Here is a 27,774-nt window from a genome sequence, read left to right on the forward strand (position 1 = left end):
ATAAAACACCATCACCCATGAAACCCATGGCCCCTCCCATGTTATCTGGACCATCATCACACCTTCAGCGCCACTCCTGCACTGCAAGAACTTGCCAGGCCGTCCTGCAGCTGCCTCCCAGCGCGCCCATTTCCGTGCGGGCCTCTCAGTCCCTGTCACTGCGCTACAGCTTTACTGGGGCTTGGTCTGCACCGGCTCTGGTTTGTGCCGTGCAGGGATCGCTGACACCTGCCTTCGGGTATCAAAGGTACGGCCGCGGAGCCACGTCACCCAGCGCCTGGGGCTCGAGGCCCGCGCGCTGCGTCGCCGCACAACTGGTCGCAATGGGGCCCAGGCGAGACGCAGCTCCCAGGGCTGGCGCGGGCCCCGCTCGCCATGTGCAGGGGCCGAAGCATAGGCCCAGCCCGCACGACCCCGCACCCTGGATCAACCCGTAGGGCGGAAGAGTTCAGTGCGCCCGGCCCCCCCTAGGGCAGGGCCAAGGCACCCGGAGCCCCGCCCCGCCAGGCTCGCCCCGCCCCCGCGAAAGACCCGCGGCTCCGTCCCGCCCGCCCCCCGGCCGGCCGTGGGCCTCACTTGGCGAACATCCAGGCCCCGAGGCGGAGAAAGGCACCAGCGCTCACAACCCGCAATCTCCCGCTGCCCCGCACCGGCTGCTTGGCCCTACTGACCGGAGTGACAGCAGCCGACACCAACCCCCGCCCGCGCCTCCAGGGATTTCGACCAATGAGAACAGGACAATGGGGAGGGGGCGGGACTTCCTCTCATTTGCCCGCGCGCTCTCAAAGGGCCTATAAGGACCCGGTCCGGCGCCCGCGGAGGCCTCAGACTAGCCCCGCCCCCCTCGCCCTGCGGGATGGAGTGAAGAAGGGATCGCTCTTCACTGGGTCGTCGTAGCGCTGCTGCTGGCGGCGGGCGCGGCCCTTGCGGCCACATGGCGTGTCGTGCCTGAGGCAGACACGGTTCTTTGGGTCAATACGATATAATTTATTCGACCAACTGAAAAAGTTGGAAAAATTCTTTGCAAGCTTTCCCCCAAGAGCTTGCAAATCATTTTTTCCAACTATTTTAGTTGGTCGAATAAATTACGTCAGATTTACCCAAAGAACCTTGTCTACGTCCTTAGACAACACAGATACAACCTATAGCCCTGATGTTATACCTAACACATACATGACCGGCTGCGTCATATAATGCACTCTCATGTGCAGTGCCAGCTCGGTGCTACCCACAGCTGGGCGTGCCACACAGCCATTGTGAGCCACGCCTGTGTCGCATGAACATAGAAACAGGATGTTTGAGGTCACGTGAACGCATTTTTTTTAAGTTTTTCACAACTCTGAGCGTTGGCGACATAGAGGGTGCATGCGGGTGTGCATCCACCCCTTGAGATTGGCAGTGCACCCCCTGAAAGAAGCGCCGCCACTGCCATGGCACCTGCAGGTGGTCACTACTCACTAACCCCCCACCACCACCATCACCAGCAGCGTCTGCATGTGATCACTGACCAATGGTCAGCACTCACCATGCCTCCGCCGCCACCACCGCTGCCTGTGGGCAGTCGCCATGCCCCCCCCAGCCTCCAGGGCACGTGCAAAGTACTTGCTACAAAGCTCCAAACAGCTATAAAGTTAGACCTTGAAAATGTGTACTAACTTTACAGCTGGTTGCTATCCAGCTTTAATTTACAAGTAGCAGGGTGTCCCCTGCAGCTTGGAGCCCTGTCAGCTGATTATGCCCACCATAAAAGCTCCAACAGCCACAGTCCCCCAGGCCTGGGGTTTTATGGATCCTTGAGCCCATGAACGATGCATGCCTCTGGAGGCTGAGCAGGGCACGGCGACTGCCAGCAGGCAGTGGCAGCAGCGGCAAGCAGGGAGCTCCTGCAGGTGGCTGCTGTGGTGTCAACAGCAGGGGTGGCAGGGTGGTGCTGAGCAGTGACCGCCCACAGGTGCCGCCAGCAGGCGCCGCCAGCAGTGTCAGCAGTGCTTTTCTCAGGACGTGCACTGCCAATCTCAGGGGGCACACGTGCACCTGCATGCACCCCCTATTCATTGCCAATGCCTGAGCCTTGGGGATCACAGCAGCAATGATCTCCCAGGCCCAAGGGTGTGTAGGGTGCCCCCACAGGTGGAAGCTCCTCAAGTGAGGAGGCTCCCAGCTGCAGGAGCTTGCCTCTTACCTGTGCAGGATCAGGCTCCCCCAACACATGCAATAACAAGATCTAATGTGTGATCCCACAATCATGTCTCCTGCCATGCATGCATGGTATGGCAGGAGGCACAACTGTGTAGATCTTGTGTTAGATCTCATGGCACCATTACTTGAATGTGTAGTGAGGGCTAAACACATACTCTTTCTATATACTGGGGATATTGTGTGATGGCGATTTACTTCGTGGAGGTGTTTACTACACTGAACCCCCAACAGCATCATCAAAAGGCAGAAATGTAACTGGGCAGTTCTTGGCCCTCGGATGGTGGTGCATGGGGAAGCTGTGGCAGGTGGCACAGCAGGTAGGAGGGCAGGGGCTGCTATTTTTGTGCCCTCCCCCGCAAGCTGGTGCCCAGGGATAGAACCCCTGGTCACTCCCTAGCTTGCTTCTCAAAAAGAATTGAAAGTTCTCTCCTTGCAGGATTGCAATCTTCGAAAAAATGGTTTCTTTATGGGCTGCACAATAAGTGAAATTGATCTGATGCTGACCACAACTTCTGCCACAGCTGTAACTGACTAAGCTGTAATTCAAATCTAACAGATATCACTGTAATCATGATAAGGAAAATAAAACAATATTTTGTTCCTCCACACACAATTAATGCATAAAAAGAACAGGATAGATTTTTTTTAAAGCTTTTTTTGCTTTCCATGTTATAAAAACCTCCACCATTCAAAGACGCATGTAATTAATTTCAAGAACCAAGTAACTAACTCAAAGGATGTTTTCATGAAGTTTTAAGGAAAAGAATGCTATCCAGTGAAATAATAATTGGTCTCTTAGAAAAGGATTTATAACATTGTCTTCAATGATAAACTTTCCTGCTAGCTAACAAAAATTATTTTGCTTTCTAGCTAGAGATAAAAATCAGTGTCAAAAGAGAAAATTGTTTTTCAACTGTTTACCCATAAAATCTTCCAGTGGTTTACGTGCGGATTAACAATTGGCAAGCATTCTAAACAGTGAAATTAATACATAAAAGTTTGTTGACCATTTAATATCTAACATAACTTCAATTCTTCATTATAGTTAAGCAAATTATGCACTTATCCAATGGGTATACAAGTAGAGAACACCATAGTGCATTTTCACTTCGTTCATAGCACATTTTAGGTCCCACATACAGAAAAAAATTCTAAAAGGCATTTTTCCCAGCTTTTCTGCACAAAAAGTTACAAGCAGATGGGATACCAGGAGGCTACTTGTGAACTAGTCATGAAAATTCTAACAAAGCAATTTCCCATAGGGATTTATCAATTCATTGAAATCAAAGCATTCCACACAGATGGTTCATTTGTTAACAAATTTCAGCCGGCCTTTCATCAAAAAATGGCCTGCTCACATTCCTTACCTGGTAATTTGACATGGAACAAGAATCTGGAAATGACTCTCAACCTCTTAGCACCTCCTATATCGAGGTAGTCCTCAAGATAGACCGAGCCACAGAACTTCCCAAGAGCTTCACAGGCTCAGGGCAGCCTATCAGTCAGTCTGTTTTGGAGTCAGAAACCCATGTGACTTCCAAAAGCTGCTGCTCCATTCCATTTTGCAGAGGACTGTGAAAAATTTTGCTGTCATTTTGAGTCTGAGAAAATCAGAACTCCAAATATCAAAATCTTCTGTAAAACAGAATTACCTTCCCCCTCCTTCTCTAATGCTTATGATCTTACTGTTACCCCATGCTTTCCTTCCTGTGTTCGTTGTAGCCCGTTGTTGTCTTTCGAACTGTAAACTTTCTAAGGCAGGGAATTTCTAATATATGTGTATAGTTTGGAAAAAATTGACTGAGGCCTCAAGACATCATCATAATCACTGCCATATATCAATAATATAAGGGCAGGATTGCAGCTGCTCTCTCATCCAGAATGAACAGCACAGCTATAAAAAACACAGAGGGGAATACAAAAATATGTAGCAGATGCCAAACAGTTTAGGTTCACCCTTAGTATCAGAAGTAATTTCCCCACACATTTGTTTTTTAATGAAGTTTTATTGTCACTTTTTTGGAGAAAAAAGGCATGGGAGCAGCTGAAGCTGCGGTGTATACAAGGGCTAGGTATAGACATTCAAAGAGCCCAAAGTGGAATCAATCAAAGTTATGCAGTTTTCTGTAAATGGCATAGTTTAAATCAGTAACGAACAGGATGCACCCTTTCTTGGGGGAGGTAGGGGGGAGGAGAATTTTAGACTTGGTTCCATCATTTTTACACCAGTCTATGCATGCTGAACTTCTGCTCTGTTATGAATATAGTTTGATTTCCAGTCACTTTGGGTACCTGTACAGGAGTGCAGAGGCCGTTCCAACACACTGTAATCGATTAATTAAGTCTGCTGCAGTGTGGTAATTACCGTGCTCCAGCAGCCTCCCATATCTCATATATCAGCATCCCCGTGCTTCAAAACAGCGGCAGGGGTGCTTTAACTAAAGCTGCTGTAATTAAAGCAATGCCCGCCCCATGTGTAAAAGTGCCCTTATAATGGTAAAAGTGTGATGTTTGTACCTGGCCAAAGTCCCTACTCAGGCTGAAAACTACAGCCTATATTTTGAGGCTTTTATTCAGATTCATTTGAAAAAATTAAATTCATAGTGGAAAAGGAAAAACATCCTTATTCTTTAAGCCAATAAAAAAAAAATTGTGGAGTTTTGTAGAGATTAAAAGAAGCAGCCAAATCAGCATGTTAAGTGAATCAAACATAATCCTTCCTATTATTAACTTTTAAATTTTAGTAAATAAGAACATTGCAATAAATAAAAAATAATAATTCATTTCCCATCTGAGAGAATCTGCTCAATGTTTCACACAGAATTGACACAAGATGGCACTGTTTTGCAGCTTTTCTTTATCAATGGCTTCATCATCTGTAACTTTTGCCTTTGAATCCAATGAATCCAATCTCATCTCCTTCTATGACCAGGTCTCTCACCACCTGGACATGGGAAACAAGGTAGAAGGTATATACCTAGACTTCCAAAAGGCTTTTGATCTAGTATCCCATGATATCCTCGTGGGAAAACTGGAAGACTGTGGGCTCAGCTGCTTGATGGTTCAGTGGGTGGGAAACTGGCTACAAGGTAGGACCCAGAGAGCTCTCATGAACAGATCTGTGTCATCCTGGTGTGAAGTGGCCAGTGGTGTCCCTCAGGGGACCGTACTTGGACCGGTACTTTTCAACTTCTTTATCAATGATTTGGATGGGGGAGTGAAAAGCTCACTGGCCAAGTTCACAAACACCAAGTTATGGGGCAGTGTGATCATGTCAAAAGATAGGTTGCAGAGACAGACAGACCCAGACAGGCTAGAGTTGGGCAGAGTGGAACCAGATGAAGTTTAATACTTGCAAGTGTAAGGTGCTCCATCTGGAGGCAAACAACCCTCAACATACATACCACTCAGTGGTAACAGCTTGACTTGCACCAGGGCCGAAAGGGACCTAGGAGTAATGACTGATCATTGCATGAATATGAGCAATCAGTGCAAGGTGGTGGTCTGTAAATAATATGCAGGGCAAATAACATGCTGACATGTGTCAACCAATGCATCTTGTGTAAAACTAAGGACATGATACTCCTGCTGTACTCAGCACTGGTGAGACCACAGTTGGAGTACTGAGTCCAGTTCTGGGCACCACGCTTCCATAAGGATGTGGAAAAACTTGAGAGGGCCCAGAGAAGAGCCACCCGCATGATCAGGGACTTGCAAGGCAAGCCATACGAGAAAAGGCTGAGGGACCTGAGCCTCTTTAGCTTAAAGAAGAGAACGCTGAGAGGGGACTTGATGGCGGCTTACTATCAGAGGAGTGCATCAGGAGCTCAGTGAACAACTGTTCACTGGGGCATCCCCAGGGAAACCAGGATCAAAGGATACAAACTCCTGGAAGGCTGCTTCAGGCCTAATACCAGGGAAAACTCCTTCACAGTCAGGGTGTCCAGACTGTGGAATAAACTCCCTCCAGAGGTGGTGCAGTCACGTATCCTGGAGGTTTTCAAGAGGAGACTGGACAGTCATCTCATTGGGGTCACTTAACCCCAGTTGTCTTCATACCTAGTATGGGGGCCTGGACCCGATGATCTGCAAGTTCCCTTCCAGCCCCTAACAATCTATGAATCCAGTGGAGAGATTTAAAAATTTTATTACAGCATGTTAAAAATGGTAGTTACTTACATGGTCTTGTATAGATGGGAGCAAATATAAGATCCCATGCATGGCAGCTACTTGGCACATTGTTGGTATAAGTTGATGCAATCTAGAACATGCACTTAGTCATGCAATCTGCATTAGCCCCGGGGTAAATGAGGTAAAAGTATTTCAAATTGTAGCTATGCAGAGAAAAGAGACCAAGACTCCACACGTGGTAACCACATTGGCACAGAGTTGTGAGGTAATAACATATTCTTAGCAAAAGGTTTAGCAAGTGGTGTAAAATTGCCGGGGTGGGGAAAAGTTCAAGGCATTAAAAGTCTTTTTCAGTTGGTGGCCTGTGTGGGAGGAGAGGGTTGTCAGTCCATCCCCTCTACCACTTCTGGCCAATGGCCTTAGGCAGCTGTCATTGTATTGGTGATGGCCCATGATGTGTTCAACACAGATGTCTCTTGAACATCAAATGGTGTTGGATACCATGGGGGACCTCATCAGTTTTACATAGGGGGCTGGGTGCTAAGGCACATGGTTGACAGCCCAGAGGCCACATATTCAAGGCCATAGCAGTGTTGACTTGACACGTGTTAGATCAATGCTCAGGATCTCAATATCGCGCTGTTAGGCAGGAGGGCGTGGCACAAAATTATACACACACACACAAACTGCACATACAATACTATGGGTCCACGCACATACACATATACACACAGGCAAACATGCACTTCAGTGGCTGTGTGTGTTAACATTAAGGGGGCACTTGGGGGTAATTGGGGTGCTTGGCAACTAGGGGGTACTTGGGGCCCCAGGCAGAGGAGGTGGTGGAGATGGGACCAGGAAAGCCGGCCGTGGAGCCAGGAGAGCGGAGGCAGTGGAGGTGGAGGTATGAAGCTGGTGGGGGAAGAACCGGCAGAGAATCCAGAGAGGCAGAGGGGAAAGCCAGGGTACAGAACTGGGAGGTGGAGGCAGGTAAGAGCCAGGGAAAGAAAGCTGAAAGCCAGGAGGTGGAGGTGGTGGAGCAAAGCCAGGAGGTCAGGTGAGGTGGAGGTGATGGAGCAAAGCCAAAAGTTCAGGAGAGGTGGAGGTGATGGAGCTGCGGTGAGTTGAGGGAACAGAAAGCCAGCAGAGAAGCCAGGAGGTCAGGAGAGGTGGAGATGATCATAGTATCATAGTGCTTAGGGTCAGAAGGAACCTAAACAGGTCTGACCCCCTGCCCCGGCAGGAACAGGTGCCAGGATCATATCACCCCAGCCAAATATCTGTCCAGCCTCTTCTTGAAGACACCCAAGGTAGGAGAGTGCACCACCTCCCTTGGGGGCCCATTCCAGAACCTGGCAGCCCTAACTGTAAAGTAATGTCTCCTGATGAGCATCCTGGACCTTCTCTCTAACAATTTGTGGCCATTATTCCAAGTAACCCCAGGTGGTGCCCAGGAGAACAGAGCCTCCCACAATTCCCACTGTTCCCCCCTGGTGAGTTTGTAAACGGCCGCCAGATCCCGTCTCAGCCTTCTCTTGTGGAGGCTGAATAGGTTCAGGCCGTTTAGCCTCTCTTTGTAGGGCCTGCTCCGCTGCCCCTTGACCATGTGAGTGGCCCTTCATTGGACCCTCTCAATGCTAGCCACATCCCTCTTAAAGTGTGGTGCCCAGAACTGGACGCAGTACTCCAACTGTGGCCTGACCAATGCCACATAGAGGGGAAGGATCACCTCCCTGGACCTGCTTGTGATGCATCTGTAGATGCACAACAAGATGCAGTTAGCCTTACTGACCGCTTCCTCACATTGGCGGCTCATGTTCATCCTGGAGTCAACAATGACTCCAAGATCCCTTTCTGCCATCATGTTGACAAGAAGGGTGTTCCCCAGTCTATAGGTGTGTTGCTGGTTCCTTCTCCCTAGATGCAGCACCCTGTACTTGTCTGCATTGAATTCCATCCTATTCTCATCCACCCACCTCTGTGACCTGTCTAGATCTAGCCGAATTCTGTCCCTCCCTTCCAGCGTGCCCACCTTGCTCCACAACTTGGTGTTGTCAGCGAATTTGGACAGCGTGCTTTCCACACCCACATCCAGATCACTGATAAAGATGTTGAACAGTACAGGCCCCAGGACTGAGCCCTGGGGACTCCACTGTTCACATCCCTCCAGGTCGAAAATGACCCATCCACCACCACTCTCTGGGTGTGGCCATCTAGCCAATTTGCCACCCATCTGACTGTGTAGGCATCAATGCTGCAGTCACTAGTTTTTTTAAGAGAATGTGGTGGGAAACCATGTCAAAGGCCTTTTTAAAGTCCAGGAAGATGACATCCACCCCAACACCTTGGTTCAGGGACATTGTGACCTGATCATAAAAAGAAACCTGGTTAGTCAGGCAGGAACTGCCCTTAGTGAACCCATGTTGGTTGCCCCCTGAGCATTACCTCCCCTGCTGGGCTCTTGCAGATGTGTTCCTTGATAATTTTCTCAAAGGTCTTCCCAAGGACTGAGGTAAGACTGACTGGCCTATAATTGCTGGGGTCCTCCTTTCTCCCCTTCTTGTAAATGGGGACCACACTGGCCTTTTTCCAATCCTCTGGTACCTAGCCAGTGCCCCACAAGCACTCATAGAGCTGTGCCAAGGGCCCTGCTATAACCCCCACCAATTCCCTCAGCACCCCTGGGTGAAGAGCATCTGGACCTACTGATTTAAACATGTCCAGCCACTCTAAAATTCCCTAACTAGGTTGTCCCTGACCTTAGGCATGGCGGTGCCTCCCTTGGCTCCGTCCGCAATTCTAGTGGGGGAAATGTCCTGGTCCCTGTTCAGGAATATGGAGGCAAGGAATTCATTAAAGAGGTCAGCTTTTTTGTTTGCTCCCTGAGACCCCAAAGCCTCTCCTACTAACCTTCTTAGCTTACAAATGTCAGCCCTTTTGAAGTTCAGGACCTCTGCCTTGCTGCTTGCTTTCACCACGCTGCATTGGATAGTAAATTCCAGCAGGTGATGATCATTGTCATCGAGGTGGTCAAGTACTCGCAGACCCCTCACCAGGTCATCGCCTGTGACAAGGACCAAGTCCAGCAAGGCATTTCCTCTGGTGGTACCATGTACCTCCTGGGTTAGGTGGAGGTCCTGTATCCCAGCTAGGAACCTACATGAGCAGTCAGACCTGGCTGACTGCTCCTCCCAGCAGATGTCTGGGTAGTTTAGGTCACCCATGACAATCACATCCCTTGACTTTACAGCCACCGTGAGCTGACCTGTGGTGCAGCTCGTCCCCCTGATGAGACGGTCTGTAGTAGATGCCCACTATCAAGTCCCTTTCCCCATGCGCCCCTTGCATTCTTACCCAGAGTGTCTCATTTTGCCCCTCTTCTGACCCCATCCTGATCATTGAGGGTGTGTATTGCTCTTTGACGTATAGCACTACACCCCCCACCCTTTTTCCCTGCTCTGTCTCGCCTGTATCCCTCGATGTCCACTGCCCAGTTGTGGGTAGAATCCCACCAGGTTTCCGTGAGCCCCACTAGGTCTGAGTTTTTGCTAGCTAGCAGGAGGGCAAGTTCCTCCTACTTTTTCCCCATGCTTTGAGCATTTGTGTAGACGCATTTGAGGCCTCCTGTAGGTGCCCATACCGCCCCTTTGTTCCTAAGCCTGCCCTGGCCCCTATCACTTACCTGGGTACTACCTGTGCATGTCACCTGGCTAGACGGCAAAGTGTCCTCATGTTCCTCTGCATCCCTGTCCCCTGGCAAACCTAGTTATAGCTCGCTGTACTAGATCAGCCAGCCTGGAAGAAAAAACACGCTTACCTTTTGGGGAGAAATGAAGTCCATCCAGCCCAAGCATGTCCTCTGTGCGGAAATGCGAGTCATGGTCCAAGAACCCAAGACCCGCCTGGTAATACCAGCTCCGAAGCCACCAGTTGACCTTGCCAATGTATGTCTCATGGCACTGTCTGCGTCTGCTCACTGGAAGGATAGAAGAAAAAAAACACCTGTGCCCCTTTCTCCTTGAGCATTGCCCCCAGAGCCTTGAACTCTCATGATGGAGCAGGGCTGGGAGGTCAGGAGAGGTGGAGATGATGGAGCAGCGGTGAGCCAGGGGGAGCAGGAAGCTGGCAGAGAAGCTGGGATGGGGGTCAAAGGTGACAGAGAGCCAGGACGGGAAGCAGAGGGACAGAGGACAGAGGGACGGGAGTTAGACATGAGGTTGGATCAGAGGCAGGGGCAAAGAGAGCGGGGATTAAGTGGGGAGCCTGCAACAAGACAAATACCAGATTAGGGTCCAAAAATATCAATTTTGTTAGACAGGCAACACAATATACAGACCATGAAGTTATTGGTTCCCACACACACACACAAACTCCCACACATACTCACACAATGATAGCAGGAGGAAAAAGGCTTAGTAGAGGAATTGGAGTCAAGGTGGATAGAAATAGCACTCAGGTCCCGTTTTTAGAGGGAAGATGTGGGTGATAGCTACCTATCCCAGGCTGAGAGTTGATCCTCAATCACCAGCTGGGGTCTTCTCCAGTAAGGTGTTGTCCAGAGGGGGTGGCCAGCAGGGCCCTTGGGTGGATAGATGGCATGGCATAGTGCTGGTCCAGATGGAGAGGGCGTCCCAAGTAGGTCACACTACCACCCCTTTTACAGGGGTGGGCTACCTGTGACTCCAATGGGAAGGACATGCCCAGGCAAGGGCCAGTCCTGTTCAGATGAGGTAATGCAGTTCCAGGAGTCCTCATTGACCTGTAGGATACAATGGTGGAGTTGCTGGTTTCTATCCTGTTCTTTGTTTCCTGTTGCTGGTTTCTTGGAGGGTCTTCATCTTTCAAATATTGGGTTTTGTCTCTGGTCCTGGGAGTAGGTCTGTAGTTTCAGGGAAAGTCAATGCAAGGCACTGGTCCAGTCATTAAGCTGATGGTCCAATCGTCAAGCTGATTGTTCAGTCATTCAGAAGGAGCTATTTTTAGGCCTGCTACCATTATGTCTCAAGCACCCTCATTCACTCTCATTCATCCAGGAACCAATTTACATAGGAGGGGTAGATATGAGTCACAGTTCCAACACAGTTCCAATAGGGTATGCCCAGGCAGGGGACACAAAATGGAGACTTGACATTACAAGATGGAAGCTTGACATTACTGAAAAGCAAATTGAAACATTATTGAAAGGGACCTCCCTTTCAGCTATAGTGTTGGCCAGGACATCTCCTTCTAACATATGTTCATGTTGCTGGTTACTTCTCCCCAGATGTGCTTAGCTTTTACACCTTCTTTTGCTCAGCTTTCGCTCCTGGGCTTCAGCAAAAGCCTGCCACCAGTTTTTGAACAGGATGGTCATGTCAATTATCAGGCTTTTTTAGAATTGTTAGGAATTTTACACTTAGTCTGATCCAAAAGTTTGAGAAACATATCCTCAAACCAAATTCTTTATCCTTATTCTTAACCTTTTCTCCATGCTATCCAGTGCTTTATAATGATTTAAAAACAGGAACCATACATACCAAAACTTTTCAACAGATACTAGTGCAGCACAATACTACTCTTCAGTTCTCCTAGCTTCGGTCAATATCCATCCAAACCAATATATGCGATACTATTAAAAGAGCTTTTCCTAGTATGCCTATCTCCACCCTATATCTCTCTTTATCTCTGACATCGTGAGTGAAACTGTGAGGCTGGGACAGCCTTGTGAAACTTAGAAAAAATGTGAGATGATAATATGCAAACTATGTCTACATGAAGGAAATCAGCACTACTGAAATTAGGATGTTGTCATTAGACTGCTGTGAGGAAAGTCCATTAAGCTAATTTGAGGGATTAATTTATTTTTGGCTGACTAAACTTGCACATGGCTTCTGTGTGCAGCTTGATAATGAGATGGCCATTAGGTAAATGTGAAGTGTGCAGCTTCACAGCTTCACAATTGCAGCTTCACAGCTGCTCTCATTCTCGCAGATTCCCTGTTTTACTTTGAATTCTCTGTTCCAGCCTGTCCTTTCATTATTGACTTGAACCAGACTCCAATTCCTTGTATTGGCTTGATTCCAAAAGATGCTAAACAGTGAGAATTTATTAGAAGTGGCAGGTGTTCAAAACACCTGAGGTGTCAAGCCAGTTTTAAAATGCTGACTTGCTTTGAGCCACACAGAAAGTCAGTCCCAGCACCTGGAGAAGAACTCAGGAAAAAAAAACAAACTTCCAACCGTATAATAAACCCACAGGACCAAGTTTGTACTCAACAACTCAATGAGTGCCTGTTGCTAGCACTCATTTGAAATACACTAAAAATTATACTCAAGTACTGTCTTAATTATTAGAGTCATAGGTTCATTTTCCTTTACAATCCACTGATATTTTGGAGAGAATTATGCCTACATATTGCATTATTTATCCTTGGTTCTTGGCTTTTATGTTTGGCTCTTTTCTGACAACTGAAGGAATACAGGATTTTTTTTATACTTTAAGAATTCAACAGCGCCAACTACAACCTCCTTATCTGAAGTTATAGGGATGGTGTGGAGGCACAGGGAAATGCCAAGACATAATGTGCTGAAAGCAGGCATAGCATCTACTGAAGCAACGTGTGACATGACTATTTCAACAACCTGCTACATACTCTGGGATGAGGCTGGCTCTGGCAGCTAGAATGCAGAAAAGTAGAGACACTGTGACTGTTTTCGTAAGATTATTACTGTGTCCACAGATATCAAACCTGGCTCATTACTTTGCCTACATCCCCTTGCTCAGTTAAAATGTGAGCCTTCTCAAAAGGTATACACTAAAAAGAGATTATAGGTTTCTGTTCCTATCAGGAACAAATGCAGCTTCCTGATTACCTTCAGATTCTATAAAACACTAGAGTTGTGGGTTTCAGCAGGACTCTCTTCTACTTTCATAATGGCTAAGAGAGGTAACATCTTAAATCAGCAGTTACAGTTCCTGTTGCAGAAGATTATAGATTTTCTTCTACTCTTAGGAACACTAGAAGCTGCATTTGTTCTTCTAGAATAGATTCTGACAGCAGCAGAAGAAATCCCATCAACTTCTGGCTCTGCAATAGACTTATTTGAAGCAGCAAGTAGGTTTATAGACAGACTTCCTCTGTAATGTATTAAATCCCTTCACTCACTCATATGTGTAATGATAACATACTTTTAAAAATCTCATATTGCATTCTTTTCCAGGAAGATAGCCAAACTATAGGTGTGGTTATGCATGATAGCCATTTAATTATGCGTGTTTTAAAAATCTGTTGGTGCCCAACTTCTGACTTTTCTGTACCATTTGTCCTGTCTCCACTACCTGTAATTAGAGCCAAATACAGAAGGAGAAAAAAGAAACCTTCTGGTTTCCAGAAGGGTTCTATTGGGTGGAATAGGGACAAGGAATTTCCTGTAGTAGATCTCTTTGAAGAATCAGTCTCTCTGCTGCTCATCTCTCTTTCTGTGCTTTGTGCAGCCTCTTAGAACAGGGATGTAAAACACATGGCCCACAGGCCTACAGGGCTTCTCTCAGCTTGGACAATATGCCTCCATCCAGCTCATGGGGCTTGTCACAGAAGCTTCTGGAGTTGTTGTGTTGGAATTGATCAGCATCTAGACAAGAAGGTTAATGCCACTTCTGCTTGCTTACTCCCTCCCCGCCCTGCCACTTACTTTTGAATTTCTAGTTTTCAGTTGCTGCAACTAAAATCAGCAGCAGTCTACAATGGGAAAAGGGTAGGCAAGCTATGTTAGCATCAACCCCCTGGGTGCTGGCTGAGCCCACACAACAGCTCTGGTAGCTACAAAGAAAAGGTCCACTGGCCAGATCCAAAGATTAGTTGTCCAGTTTGTGAGAAGCCCTGTGGGCCAAGTGACCCACCCTGTGGCTGTTGGCAGGAGATATGACCTGCCAGCTCATCTGAATTTGAAACTTCTGTCTTAGAAGATTGTGATCGGATACTTGCATATGTTAGGTGATGCTGCTTACATGTTAGAACCAATGGAGAGCATTGATCACAGCAGTAGAAGAAATTAAAGAAGTGAAAGAAGCGAATGAGTACTTTTTCTCTTTTTCATTCTTTTACTTTGCCTCCATCACAAATGGAAAAACCTTTTGAGATAGAGGTAGAAAGAGCTAGGGAAATAACAAAAACCGATTCTGCTCTCATTTACAGTGTAGTTCTAGAAATGACCTGCCTTTACACTGATATGGCTGAGAGCAGAATCCAGCATCAAACAAAATTGTTAAAGCAGGTAGGGCCTGATTCTCATCTGCTAAAAATCAATACAGTTTCATTGACTTCAAAGGAGCTATGTTGAATTATGCCATAATGTTCAACTATTTTTTGAAGGGTTAATAGGAATGTAAAGAAAAAAACTGATTATATTTTGACCAAAGTTTATAATACATGAGGCTGACAATAACCTTTCATAATCAGACTATACTCAGAGAAAATTCTTCAGGAACAATTTATTAGTCCATTGTGATATACAGTAAGCCTTTCTGATACCTGTATACTGACTAGAAAACATTTTCACACACTGGACCTGTTCATCCCCTCACTTAATCAGATTCATGCTCATGTTACTTAATTGATAGAAGTCCAGTTATACTGCTTTAAACTGTCATAACAAAATGGATAATCAGATCTTCCATATTTAATTTGCTACATAACATTGTAAATATAGGGAGTTTGGAAACCTTAAAAGATTGCTAACAAGACACAAGGCCTTTTACCTCCAGGTCCTTGATTTATAGCTAGTCCACAACAACACTGAACATAACTTGTTATATTTTAATCTCTTTAAAATCAATTAGAGATTTGCATCAAGATCTAAGGTCACAGTGGGCATGTCTACACATGCTATTAGCGCACAGCAATAAACTCCAGCACAGTTTGCACTGGAATTCATTGCTCCTGAGCACAACATTTACACATGCACCCAGGACCAGGGCCGTTCCTAGGTGGAGCAAATTGGGGAGACTACCTCGGGCCCCACCCTTTGGGGAGGTCCCACAGAGCCAAGCTGCCTTCAAGTCCAGCTGCTTGCCACCTCCCCCCACCGCTGCTGCCACCACCGCATCTGGGCCCTGCACAGGCTGATATACCCCAGAGCCTATACCCTACTGTGATCATCTCTACCCAAGACTGCAGCAACACTGGGTTGGAGCAGCCCTGACTGGCAGAGAATCCAGGGGATCAACCTGCCAACCTGGGGCTGCTCTAACTGGGCTCAATGTGCTGCAAAAGGGCTGGCTGGGACACGAAGGTGTTCCAATGTGGGGCTAGACAGCAGGCAGCCTCTCCACAGAAGCACCCTCGTTCCCCAGCCAGCTGTGCCAACAACTACATGTACATTGGTGCGGAGTTAATTAGTTTCCTGCAGCTTAATAGGGCTGCACATGTAGACAAGAGACATTTGCTACAAAGCTAATTAGTCTACTCCACAGTAAAAGTCTCATGTCTATGCGCCCAGCAATAACTATAATTTCCTTTGGCAGTCCTAACATACCTCAAACATTTGTTTCTCTCCAGAATCAAGTGTTCCATATATTGCAGTAGGCATTTTAAACAAACATGAACAAATATCCACATAAAATCAACATGTTTTCTTGTCAAGCTGGCTACTGAAAGATTTAATCCTGATATAACCTCTAGAAGTAGGTATAAGAACTATAAAATCTTGCTGTGGCACCCAGTCACTACCACACTGTGGTGCCACCTTCATGATGTAAAGCAGCTGCAGTCAAATTACCTGTTAATCTAAGCAAAGCAAAGTGAATGCAGTACATGAGGGAATCAGACTATATGCAATTCATGTATATTTGTATATCTCTGAGTTTAAAAAAATGTATTCTCACATTTAAAAGTAAGCAGATTAACCAGAAGATAATAATTATGGAATATTGAGGGTTATATTTTATCTTCGCATGCCATACCTATACAAAGCATCTTTCACCCCCACCCCCCACCTCCCCAAATAACTACCAATGTTAAAAACACACAGGCTGGGGTTCCAATCTAGTATATATTAGCTTAGCTCCGTCAGTGCTCCCTGGGAACAACTAAAGACTTGGTTTCATAAATTCAGCCCCCTCTTTCACCTTCACTTGTACAGTAAAACAGTATGAGGCAGTGGTAAACTACAAGACAGAAGCTATTTTTTTTCCAGAAGAGCAGAGGATGTGGTGGCCTGATGCTGCATACCCAAGTTTATCTTGTGTAATGTATAGGATAGGTTTATTCAAAAGGTTATAACCTTGCCTGAAGTAATCTCTGAACTTGCTTGCTGAAAATTAAGGTAAAGTAACTCATATTTTAATTGCTGTTATTATTTTAAAGACTTTAACAAGGGAATAGACTTTAAACAAGAGCTTTAATCTACTCTGAAGTTCATTTCTGATAAAACTCAAAAGGAAAAAATGCGTAATGTTTTGTTTATCTTACGTTAGAAAATTATGCTTCTGGGATTTAGTAATAACTATGAGTTAATGTAATAATAAAATTATGTAACATTTCAGTGTTACAAGGCAAAAATATTGTGTAAATGCAATTTAATTACATTATAAATACATGGGTTTACAATTAATTACTAAGTAGCTCCATTCTTCTGTTGACTAACCATAGTAAATCCCCCTCTAAAATGCATATGTATCACGAGAAAAGATCTGAAAATCAAAAATGAAAAAATTCTGCTTACTCGCAGAAATCAATAATGTTTATAATGTTGTTAATAATCCAGTTTGTCTCAGTACTGACCATAACAGGAATACACCAAGTTTGTGAAAAAAAATCTTGTTTTAATTTGTACTAATGTAAAGCTGGAATTCAATGTGAGCAGAAATTGTTCTATTACTGTATTACAAAAAACATTGTCTTGCAAGTAGATTACTACAATTAGGTACATTTTTTAATGTCATCATATAGCCTTTTATTTATTTTTCATTTAAAACTATGATTACTATTTGCATTAAGACGTGAATCATCTAGTAAGAAAGTATATTTAAGTGATTTTGAATATATAGCTTGCATTTAATATTTAGCAATAATACCAGAATCTGAGTTTAATAAGGGCATGCATAGCACATTGCTAGCCATCACAAATGTATTTTTTGGTTTTCAGTTATTAATTTTATTAATGGCAATTGTGGTTTCCTCAGCACTTGAAAGACTAGATTCTGACTTTGTGTTTGACTATACCACAAACTGTGCTGCAGTATACAGCAATGATTTTCAGCTTGGATATCACAGCCACCTGGGGTGCTGCAAGTTCCTTTGAAAAGTGTTGTATTGTTAGGTGTGTAAACACATACACAATTCACAAGATAAACACAGAGGAATCCATAGAGTCAAAACCATTCTAACATTTTGTCGTATTTCTGTGTTTTTGCAGCAAAATAATTGCTCTATTATTTTCCTAAAGTAAAAAAAAACAAAATAAATGAAAGCTACGACCTCTCATGTCCTGAGAAGTGACTTCTGTCTGACAAAGTGTACAAGTCTAAAAAGTTTGAGAACCATTGGTTTAGAAATATCCAAGCTAGGTTAGGTGCTGGAAGCCACCTACCACAGAGCAGATTTAATTGGCTGACATGCAATGCCTGAGCTAGCTCTTTCTAAGCCCTCTCTGTGATTAGGAACCATACAACCAGCTGTGCTGCAAGCGAGTTATGGAGAGATTGAGAGAACACTTCAAACTGCTCCTGTATTGTAGGCTGGTGTGAAGGAAATGGGAACATTGAAGCATGTTGCTTGTGCAGTTCAGCTCAGAATTGGCAATATCATGACTACCATGGTAATATTACTTATGGTTAAGCATTAAGGGCAGAACTCTCTCATTGTACCCTCCTAAATGCAATGTATACAGCTGCATTACTGCAGTTTGGATTTTTATTTCACCCTGTTGTCAAATAGAATTGCCCTAACACACATTCCTGCCAGAAGCAGTAAGGAGGTTTTAGGCAAGAGTCCAGGGGTTTGAGCACTTGCCCAGGGGACAGGAGATCTAGGTTCTAGGGAACATCTCACTCAGAGATGGGTTGAAACTACATCATCTGATTCCCAATAATGTACTTTATCTACCAGGTGACAGGTTAAAAAACATGCAGAGCCTTCTCCAGCTCTTCTCTTGAAGTTGGCCCATTGCACCTAGCTTTTACTATTTACTGAATTAAAAGCACTGGTAAAGTTTCTGACAAGAGTCCAGGCTAGAATCAAGGATTTCCCACCCATTCAGGGCAGTTTTCATCTTAATGAGCCACATGCCCTCTTGCTCGCTTTCCCTCCTTCTGGTCCACATACGTTCCTCTATTGGCTGTCCTAAGGCCCAACTACAAGAGAAGGGCTAGAGAGACATCTAGATAAGGCTTAATCTGTAGCCTGGTGGTTAGAGCACTGTGTCAGGACACTGGTTCAAATTCCCTGTAGGTAAGGGACCTGGCTCCTGGACACATACCACAACCATAAGAGCCAACTTTTATTTTTGCTGGAGGGGCCTAAGATGATGGACACATGGAAAGTTTTATATACTTCGGGTGACAGTCCTCTTCCCAAGGGGCACAGGGCCCTTGGGCCCCCATATACTTGGCACCCCTGACCATAACTATGGAACTATTGGTCTAAAGCAGGGGCGGGCAAAATATAGCCTGCCAGCTGGACCCAGCCTGCCAGACCATTCTACCTGGTCCACAGGGCCCCTCTAAAATTTAGAAAATTATTACCTGATGAGGCTACCTGTCAAAACTGATGAGGCGCCAGTGGCAGATGCCAGTGGCAGGACATAGCAGACCTGGACACGGCCTGGTGACCATGGGGCTGTTCCTCTGCCCTCCCTCCATCTGAGAGTGGAAACTCAGATAAGAATAGACAGAGGGAAGAGTGAGGATTGCTGGCGATTGCCCCACTGGCCCAAGCCGGGCTGGTTCCATGCCGCACTGTGTGGTCCTGGCCATACAGCCAGGAACCAAGTCCTGCCAGAGCCAGCCTGCCCTGGCCAGCACCATGCAGTTCCCAGCTGTATAGCTAGGATCACATGGTGCAGCATGGAGCCAGCCTGGCCCAGCCTGGCCACAGCTGTATGGGGGGCAGGAAGCAGTGGCACTAAACCAATGGTTGATAAGCTGCTTCTCTCATAGAAATATCAATGATTCATAACTAAATAAATAAAATTAAAATGTAGAGAAAATCTTAAAATACGAGAGAAGGCACAAGAAAATGACTGCTTGAAAAAAGTTTTGTTTAAGATTCAATGAATGCGCTAAGTTGCCATTAGGGGCTTTATTTGAGTGAATCTTGAGCAAGCCCTGAAAGCATCATAAAGCCCTCCCTACCTACAGACAGGTGTGAATAGGACTTTGGATGCGTCTCAGAACCCTAAACCAATTACTTCCATGCTGCACCATCCCTACAAATAAAATGGAACATCAACTAATATGTAAGAAGAGAAGAAAATGTTTTAAAATAGTCACAAAGAGATTATTAAAGGAATAAAGTTTTTTGTGGAAAAAAAGCCTAGAAGTGAGTCAAAGATATCTTTTAATTGGAGGGTGTGGCCCAAATCCCCCATGACCTCTGCAAGACATTCCTGACCCCCGAAGGATAACAAGCTGTGAGGCATGACCAGAACCCTTCTGATGACTAGATGGTAGCACCACCTCTAGAAATGATAGAGCAGAAGCTAAAATCATGTCAAATGGACATGTAAGAATGAGAAAGTTGTTTCAAAATATTTCCAAAGAAAACTACAAAGGAAAAGGGATGCCCCATTTACTTTCCTAAATGAATAAATGGAGAGAAAATTGTAAAAGACCTATGTGCTTAAGATGATAGCAGTGACATGTTACCATACGAATTTTTAATTGCTTTGGTAAAAGTCTGACAGTTGTGGGCTAGCCTGAAACTTACTGAAATTTCCATCTTCCTTTTATAGTAACTGTAAGAAACAGTTGAGCTCATGTTCCGAGCTCATGGAGAGGCACAGAGAGGCTACTGCAGGCTACTGTTTCACGAAAGTGTGAGATAGGTGTGACTTTGCAAAAAGGCCTAGAAAGAGAGCACTTGGGGCATACTGCTGACAATGTTCTGGTGAGAAAGATAGATTTATAATAATGCAAAAGAGAAAAACTGTCAGGGAGGACCAGTTAGTTCAGTTCAACAGCATAGCTCAAATACGTGGCCAGAAGGATGGACAGAGGGGCGCTTCAAGCAGTGAATTTGAAAAGCCAACCCTAAGGGTACTACAGAATTGACCCCCAGAGAAGAGACTGGCTTATCCATTTGTTATAAGCTTTTGCATGTGATTTAGATGCATGTCCACCAGAGACATCAACCTGAGTTGGCCATAGCACAACTAAGAGCTAGAGCAGGGGTGGGCAATTATTTAGTCTGGATGGCCACTTAAGGAGTTTTGGTGAGCTGTTAAGGGCTGGAGGTGGGAGGGAGGGGCAGGGAGATGCCAATTGATCCTATCTAGCCCACCAACTGCTGCCAGAAGCCTGAGGATGCTGCACCCTGTACCGCTCCACTTTGCTGCAGCCAGGGCTAGACCAAGCTGCAGGACATGCAAACTCCTCTGGTCCTCATCTTCCACATCACCCACCCTTCCCCACTCAGCTTCTTGTTGTTGCTGCACAGTCCTCTGGCACCACAGCCACTGGCAGCTGGGCCCACATGGGACGGAGCGCAATGCAGCACATCAAGTAACTGTTCCGTCCACTGAGATGAGCTGCTGCTGTCATGCTGCACTAGGAAAGTCAAAGGTGGCTGGCCTATTTCTTTACTAGTTGTTTTAAGCTGCTTGTATCAGATGCATTGAAAAAAACACTTCTAAGGCTATGTCATCATTTTAATTGCTGAACCTTTGGAGGTTTTAAAAACCATAACCAAGCTAAGAAAAAATTTCAACTGAGCAAAACACAGGCAGAATGCAGGTGCAGAAAACAACTTGTTTCATTGCAAAGAATAAACCATCCAAGACGGAGAGAGCCTCTATTCTAGAATATCTTGCAGGGTACCTGTGTAGAGCCTCTTGCTATGGATAAGCTTGGGCCTTTGCCTGAGACACCGCTTAGCAATCTATATTTTCTGTGGAATATTCACAAAATGCTCAGACCTGCCCAGTAAGAAATCATGAGGCTGTGATAGCAGCATAAACTCTAGTGACTCAATTAATCACTAGGTTTCAGGCCCTGGGTGGGTTACAGGCAGTTCCAAAGAAAACTGAATTCAAAATCATTCAAGCAAGTTTCTAAGGTTCTAGGGATCAAGGCACAAACCACCACAAAACATCCACAGTGTGATGGGATAGTGGAAACAATCAACAGCACTTTGAGGTTTAGCTGGCTATCTTTGTAAAACAGCACCTAGGGAACTGAGACCAGTATATCTCTTCCTTGATTGGTTCTAAGACAGCAGCTACTGAAAGTACAATGTGTGCAATGTGTACAGATCTCTTCCTGTTGGGGCATGAGCTATGGACTCCAGAAAAAACTCTTGTAGGAATTCCTACGCAGAAAATCTACGATCCAAAGTTGAAAAAGCTCATCCATTTCCTGGAGAATATTTGAGAATAGGATCTGATAAAATGAAAGGCTGGATGACTCATGTCATATAGGTAAACTTTTAAAAAAGGGGATCCGACTAGGTCCCATAATCGCATGATCTTCCCTAAAAAGTAATCTCTGGGACAGAATTTACCACAAAAACTAAAAGAGTAACTGGGAACTGAGGCTTGAAAAAGTGCCTGAAGAGTCTATTCTTCTTTAGAACAAAATGGGTAGAGTCTGTATCATCCAGCCAAATTTCACAAAAAGAATATTCGCTGGGGGCAGGAGAGAGGTCCCTTTTGGGTGGTTCAAAGAAAATCACACAGGGAGTAAAAGTTCCAAAGAGGTTTGGATGGAAGATTAAATAAAAAACAAAACAAACAACAATTGGCTTTTTGGTGGTGATATGATATGTCTCCTTATTGAAAGACAATAAATATGAGACTAAGTAGATGGGTATAATTAAAAGTCTGTTGAATTATTTTGTATTTAACATGTACAGATACCCATACATACATCTTTGTTTTAAATGTGTTTGTTTTAAATACAATCACAAATTCACAACATTAAAACTTACCTCATCTCTCTCCAGTCTCAAAACACTCAAACATAAAATTGGATAACCCCATTTACGCATAGATACATTTCAATTGATTTGTATATTGTTTTAGGTTAAGTACAAACAGTCAAAAAGCCTAAGGGTGAAACAATTCAATCTTTGCAGGTTAGTCTAAACTGAGTAGATTGAACTGATAAGCAAGTGAACAGACATTCACTTTTGATTCTAGAAATGCGGCCACAAGCCTGCAGCAGTTCAGCCCAGAAGGCCTGCCTGCCTGCCTGCTTATCTGAAGCAGACAGCTTGGGCCCATCCACCCTGCAAGGTGGGGGGTTGGTTGCAGGGGAGGTACAAAGCATCCTGGGAAGCTGGGTTAACTTGAATCTGGAGGGGATCTGGGACAGAGGTTCAATAAACCAATTTAACCTAAATCAGTTAAATCTGATACTACATCCATCCAGGTTTATCTTAGACCTGTTTCAACTATTTTGAAAGCAATTTATATGCATTGAACTTCCATTGTGTTGCAGATCTGAACCAGTTTCCAATCATGTATACTGGTTTATGTGTAATTTCTGTCCCTAACTACATAAACCACATACACTGAAATGCAAAAACAAGTTCTCAGTTGTGTCCAAAAACTAACAAATTAAAAAGGAACAGTAAATATCAATTATTGAAATGCTCCCAAATTCCTAAAAAAAATCCTTGAAAAAAAAAGTTGATTTCTGTCTGAAACTTTCAATGACTATACCATTGAACAGGCTCTACTTATCTATTGTAACACAGAAAAACAGTTTAAATTAGTTTGTATAACACAGAGAAAATAAATTAAGTTGTGGAAGAACTAGTAGTAATGCTGCAAAATCACCTTCTTATCCCACCCTGCTGTTCTCCCTGATCCTTCTCTTTAGGGAAAGATCTGATAGGTTCAATAGTTCACAAGGATGATGTAAAATGCATATATTTTGCTTTACACAAAAAGATATGCAGGCACTTTATTTCCTAAAGGGAAGATGCTGCTAATTTTGCCTCTCCAATAAGCTAATGTTTGAATAATTTAGAGACAGTATATAAGCTTATGCAAACAGAGTAAGAACCTGCAAACAGAACAAAAACCCACAAACAGCAACACAGAATGGTAATTTGATATAAGCAGAACAAAAAAGCCACTTTCATATAACCATGGGAACTGCTGACATGCTCGTTTGTGGTTTCACAGCAAACGAAAAAAAGGTCTTGTTACTGTCACGTATATTCAAATCTATATTCCCTACCCTCAGACTTACAATACATGCATATATACATTGCAGGCCCTTTTTTTTAAACTTTCTGTGTAAAAAGAGGTAGTAACTTTTTTACTGAATTTACCACAAAACATCCTCATTTTGCTAAGCTAAAGTGGTAATGCTTTCAAAGTTTAAATTGCCCATATTCAGGACAACTAGCAGGCATTTAATTTTATTTTATGCTGTTTTCAAGTTTATAGAATGTAATTGTATAAATGATTACATGATTAAACATATTTTCAACATATCTTAAATGCTTTAGTAGCACCTGTTTCACATTATTAACTTATTTGGCTCATTTAGCAAAATACAAAGTGTAAATCCCTTAGATACATTTTTTTTTCATTCTGCTCTTAACTTTCTGTCAGTCAGAGAAAAAAGATACTTTCTCACACCCACATATTCATACTCCCTCACCATTCCCCTGCACACTGATAACCATAGGTGGCAGAAGAGGGGTGCTACTGGGGCTCAGCACCCACAAATGCCATGGCAGCCCAGCTTCAGGCTGCTGCAGCAGGGAGGGAGGGGCATGCATACTCAGCCACCCTGTGCAGCCATGATTGTAGCTGGCCCAGCAGGCAGGTAGTTTTCTTTCAATCTACTTTCTTTATGACTGCCTGGGTTTTTGGGGGGAGGGCAGATTGAGACCACCATTGCTCAGGAGGCAGTGGGGTAGGGGAAGGGGTGAATAATCCACCCCTGCCCCTCTCCCTCCTGCACTGTAGGAATTGTCCCATGACCCAGCCTGGCGTGAATGGGGTCCTGGCCAGGCTAGGTCATGGGACAGTTGGAGCCAAGCGGCTCATCCAGAAGAGTGGCACAGGGGAGCCAAGGGGAGGCATGTGGCCCCCCCCCCATTCTGTGCATGGGGCAAGGGCAGGCTGCACACGTGGCCCCCCAAACTGTGCACAGGGCAAGGGCAGGCTCCAACTGTGGACTAGGCTGTGTTCCCTGCCTCCGTTCCTCACTGCCACTGCTTCAAAAGTGGCACAGTGCAGCACCATGTGCATCCCGCCACTGGGTGGGCCAGGCAGTGAGATGGGCCACTCCCAGCACCACTGCCACCTGCCCTGAGCACAGTGTGGCCACCCTCACTGGGAACAGCCCAGTGCTGCTCCGGCACCTACCTGCAGCAGCAGCCCACCCTACCCTGCGCAGATCTGGAGGAACATGCCCCCATGCCTCCCAGGACATGTGGAGTGGCGAGAAATGCCACCCCTTCCCACACCCCTGCAACAAGCTGGGGCTTCATCCCACACAACATCCTGCCCCAGCTGTGCAGGGGTCCTGGGGGCTCCATTCCCTCTGGGGCAGCGCAGCCAAAGCTGGCTCCACTTTGATCCCCGGCTACAGGCCACCCTGGTGGTGCAGGGCTGGGGCCAGCAAATTCATTGGCATGGGGGCACCAGCGCTGGGCAACGACCCCGAATGCAGGAGAAGGGGTTGCTGCATGAGCTCAGCAGGCCTCAGCCTCGATCCCAGGCCCAGCTTGGCTCAGCTCCCTCCTGATCCCTGCCCGGTCCCAGCCCCACTCCTTCCTCCCCCGGCCCTTTCCCCCGCCTCCTCCCCTGCAGACTATCCTGCCTGGGAGGGGGGTGCCCCCTCCACAATTTTTTTTATTCTTCCACCTATGCTGATAACACAAAAATACTTAAGGCCTAATAGTTAACATTTTTTAAAGTGTCTCCTGCAGATACCAGGAGACCTAAGGTGGCAAACTGTTTAAGAATTTGTAAGGCTTATCACAATATTCTAATTACAAGGATGCATCTTACCTAGCACTTTTTGTCTATAGAAAATGAGTCATAGTTTGGAGCTCATAAGCTGTGAACAAGGTATGCAGGTCTAAAGGTCTCCCTGTGCTCCAATAGGAAAATGCCTCTCAATCACAGGGAAAACTGCAAGACAGACTCTATGCAAAAGTTAACGCACATCTTGGCACAGATTTTGTCAATTTTGCCAAAACCTAGGGGGGCCCAAGTGCAATGAGTAAAATATACACAAATAGAAACACAGGGCATTTGGCGTAAATGTTTAGAGTAATACAACAAAATCCACCTGCAGGAACACGTGGTTTTAAAACTATTAGTCAGAAAAAAAATTATACATTTATACAGGATAATTTTTGTAAAGGTAGTATCTACTCATTCCTTTTTTGTTGCTCTTCCTAGATTAGGAGGAACTTGAGAACTTCATAAAGGTTTGGGTCAGTTCTGATTAAAACACATTAGTAAGTTTATGGTTAACATTTATTCGAAAAGTCCTTTATTATAAATAAATATTATTTTCTTTACAGAACATTTTGCAAGTATTTCAAAACAACTATTTTTACATTTTAGTTTTTCCTCACACTTCTGGTTGTCTTCTTAGGAGTGATACTTTTATAAGTCACTGATCAAAAGTAACTTCTTGGCCATTTGCCACATCTTACTGAGTTTTCTCCCTAGGTGGTGGGCCATGTTCTCCTTTACTGATGAAAAACACACTATTTTGAGATGTATACTGATAACAGTACACCTTTAGAAAGGGATTTTTTAATCACCTTAGTTTTATTATAATAATGACATGAGATTTATTATGATAACAAACTTATATCGATGAACTGAAGTAATCATAAAATCATAGAAACTTAAGGGTGGAAGGGATCTCAGCAGGTCATCTAGTGATCTAGTCCAGCCCCATTCTCAAAGCAGGACCATCCCCAACTTGTTTTGCTTGATTTTGTCCAGCATAGTAATGCAATACCAATAATATCATAAATAAATTTGCAATGAATGCAATGATTCATACTGGTCTCTTCTACAGTGCTGCTGGCAGCCTGTACGTTCTCTATGTAGAAGGTGAATGGCAAGAGGTTTGGGTGCTCAGGGCCATCTGTTAGGTCTGACTGCCAGGCACATCTTTGTGCATAGTCTTCAGCACCTTCTTGTGTTCAAGACAAGGTACAGGTCCATACCAGATCTTGTGCCAGAATCCCGTCCAGGCCATCATAATGTGTATGGGCAAATAGAGCCCTGGAGGTTTTTGCTTTTGTCCCTTGCCTTCTTGTATGCCATCTTAATAACCTTTTGTTTTAATGAGATATTGCACATTATCTGCCATTCAATGAAAAGCTGCAAAAATGTCTGTGTATCTACATCTGTACCCCTGAATTTCCTATACTTTTAGACCAAGCTTGCCAGCACATCAACATTTAAACAAGGAAGTGGTATCAGGTCATTATAATCCTAGACAACAGAGGGTACACAGACAAAGAAAGAGGCAGGTTGCACTACAGTGCAAAGCAGGAGGACTATCAAAGTAGTTCAGAGCACAGGCATAACCGGCGTGACCCCAAAAACACTACTGCAATATAATTTACCATGAGGTGAGCGTATTGATAATTCTTATAGGAATACAATAGGCCATAGTTACATCACAGTAAGAAATGGTGTTGTGTGGACGCAGATCTGTTTATAACTGTGTAAATTCCTTGTGAGGACAAACGCTCACATTCACTCAAGTACTGTCATTAGTGTCAATTAAATTACTAACCTGAGTGCTTGCTAGTGTTAATAAGGGATACACTCTCTCACCTACGTGTTTATTTAGTTTATAAAAAGTCTGTCAACTCCATGGTATTTCTAAGTATGCACTCTGGAAGTACAGTAATCATTGCTGTATACCTGCACCTTATGAAAAGGACATATGTAAGCTTCACCATGCAGTGCAACAAACTGGCTTTATAAACTTGAATTACACTGCAGGAACTGTCCAAGTGCTTGAAGGGTTCCCAAATTACTCAAATACATGGATATTACTCAAATACATGGAAATAATTTTTTAAAACCAAAAACCAGTCACCAAGATTTTCCATAAACTAAGCCAAAACTAACTTGGAAAATTTGCTGCTCAACCCATCTCTAGTTAAAAATATATTAATATACTTTGTTCTGTGTCTAACATCTAACTGCTTTAGATGTTAGACACAGAAATACCTCAGGTGAATGTTTTATAAACAAATTAAAATACAAAATGCTGTACAAACATTTACCATCTTAGACATTTACA

At 44.6% G+C, this 27,774-nt stretch overlaps 1 protein-coding gene across 2 annotated transcripts in view; it reads right to left on the reverse strand.

Moving 5' to 3' along the window:
- HLTF (helicase like transcription factor) overlaps positions 1–685 on the reverse strand; it is a 42,570-nt gene extending 41,885 nt beyond the window's left edge. The window contains exon 1 of one of the 2 annotated variants that reach the window (XM_014602825.3): positions 577–685. In XM_014602825.3, the coding sequence (XP_014458311.1) occupies positions 577–587 (11 nt within the window). In that variant the 5' untranslated portion in view covers positions 588–685. The remainder of the gene's footprint in view (positions 1–576) is intronic. The other variant, XM_059731019.1, reaches the window with a different exon arrangement.
- Positions 686–27,774: the final 27,089 nt, after the last annotated feature.

Source organism: Alligator mississippiensis, chromosome 7, assembly GCF_030867095.1.
Source record: "Alligator mississippiensis isolate rAllMis1 chromosome 7, rAllMis1, whole genome shotgun sequence".
In the NCBI taxonomy this organism is placed as follows: domain Eukaryota; kingdom Metazoa; phylum Chordata; order Crocodylia; family Alligatoridae; genus Alligator; species Alligator mississippiensis.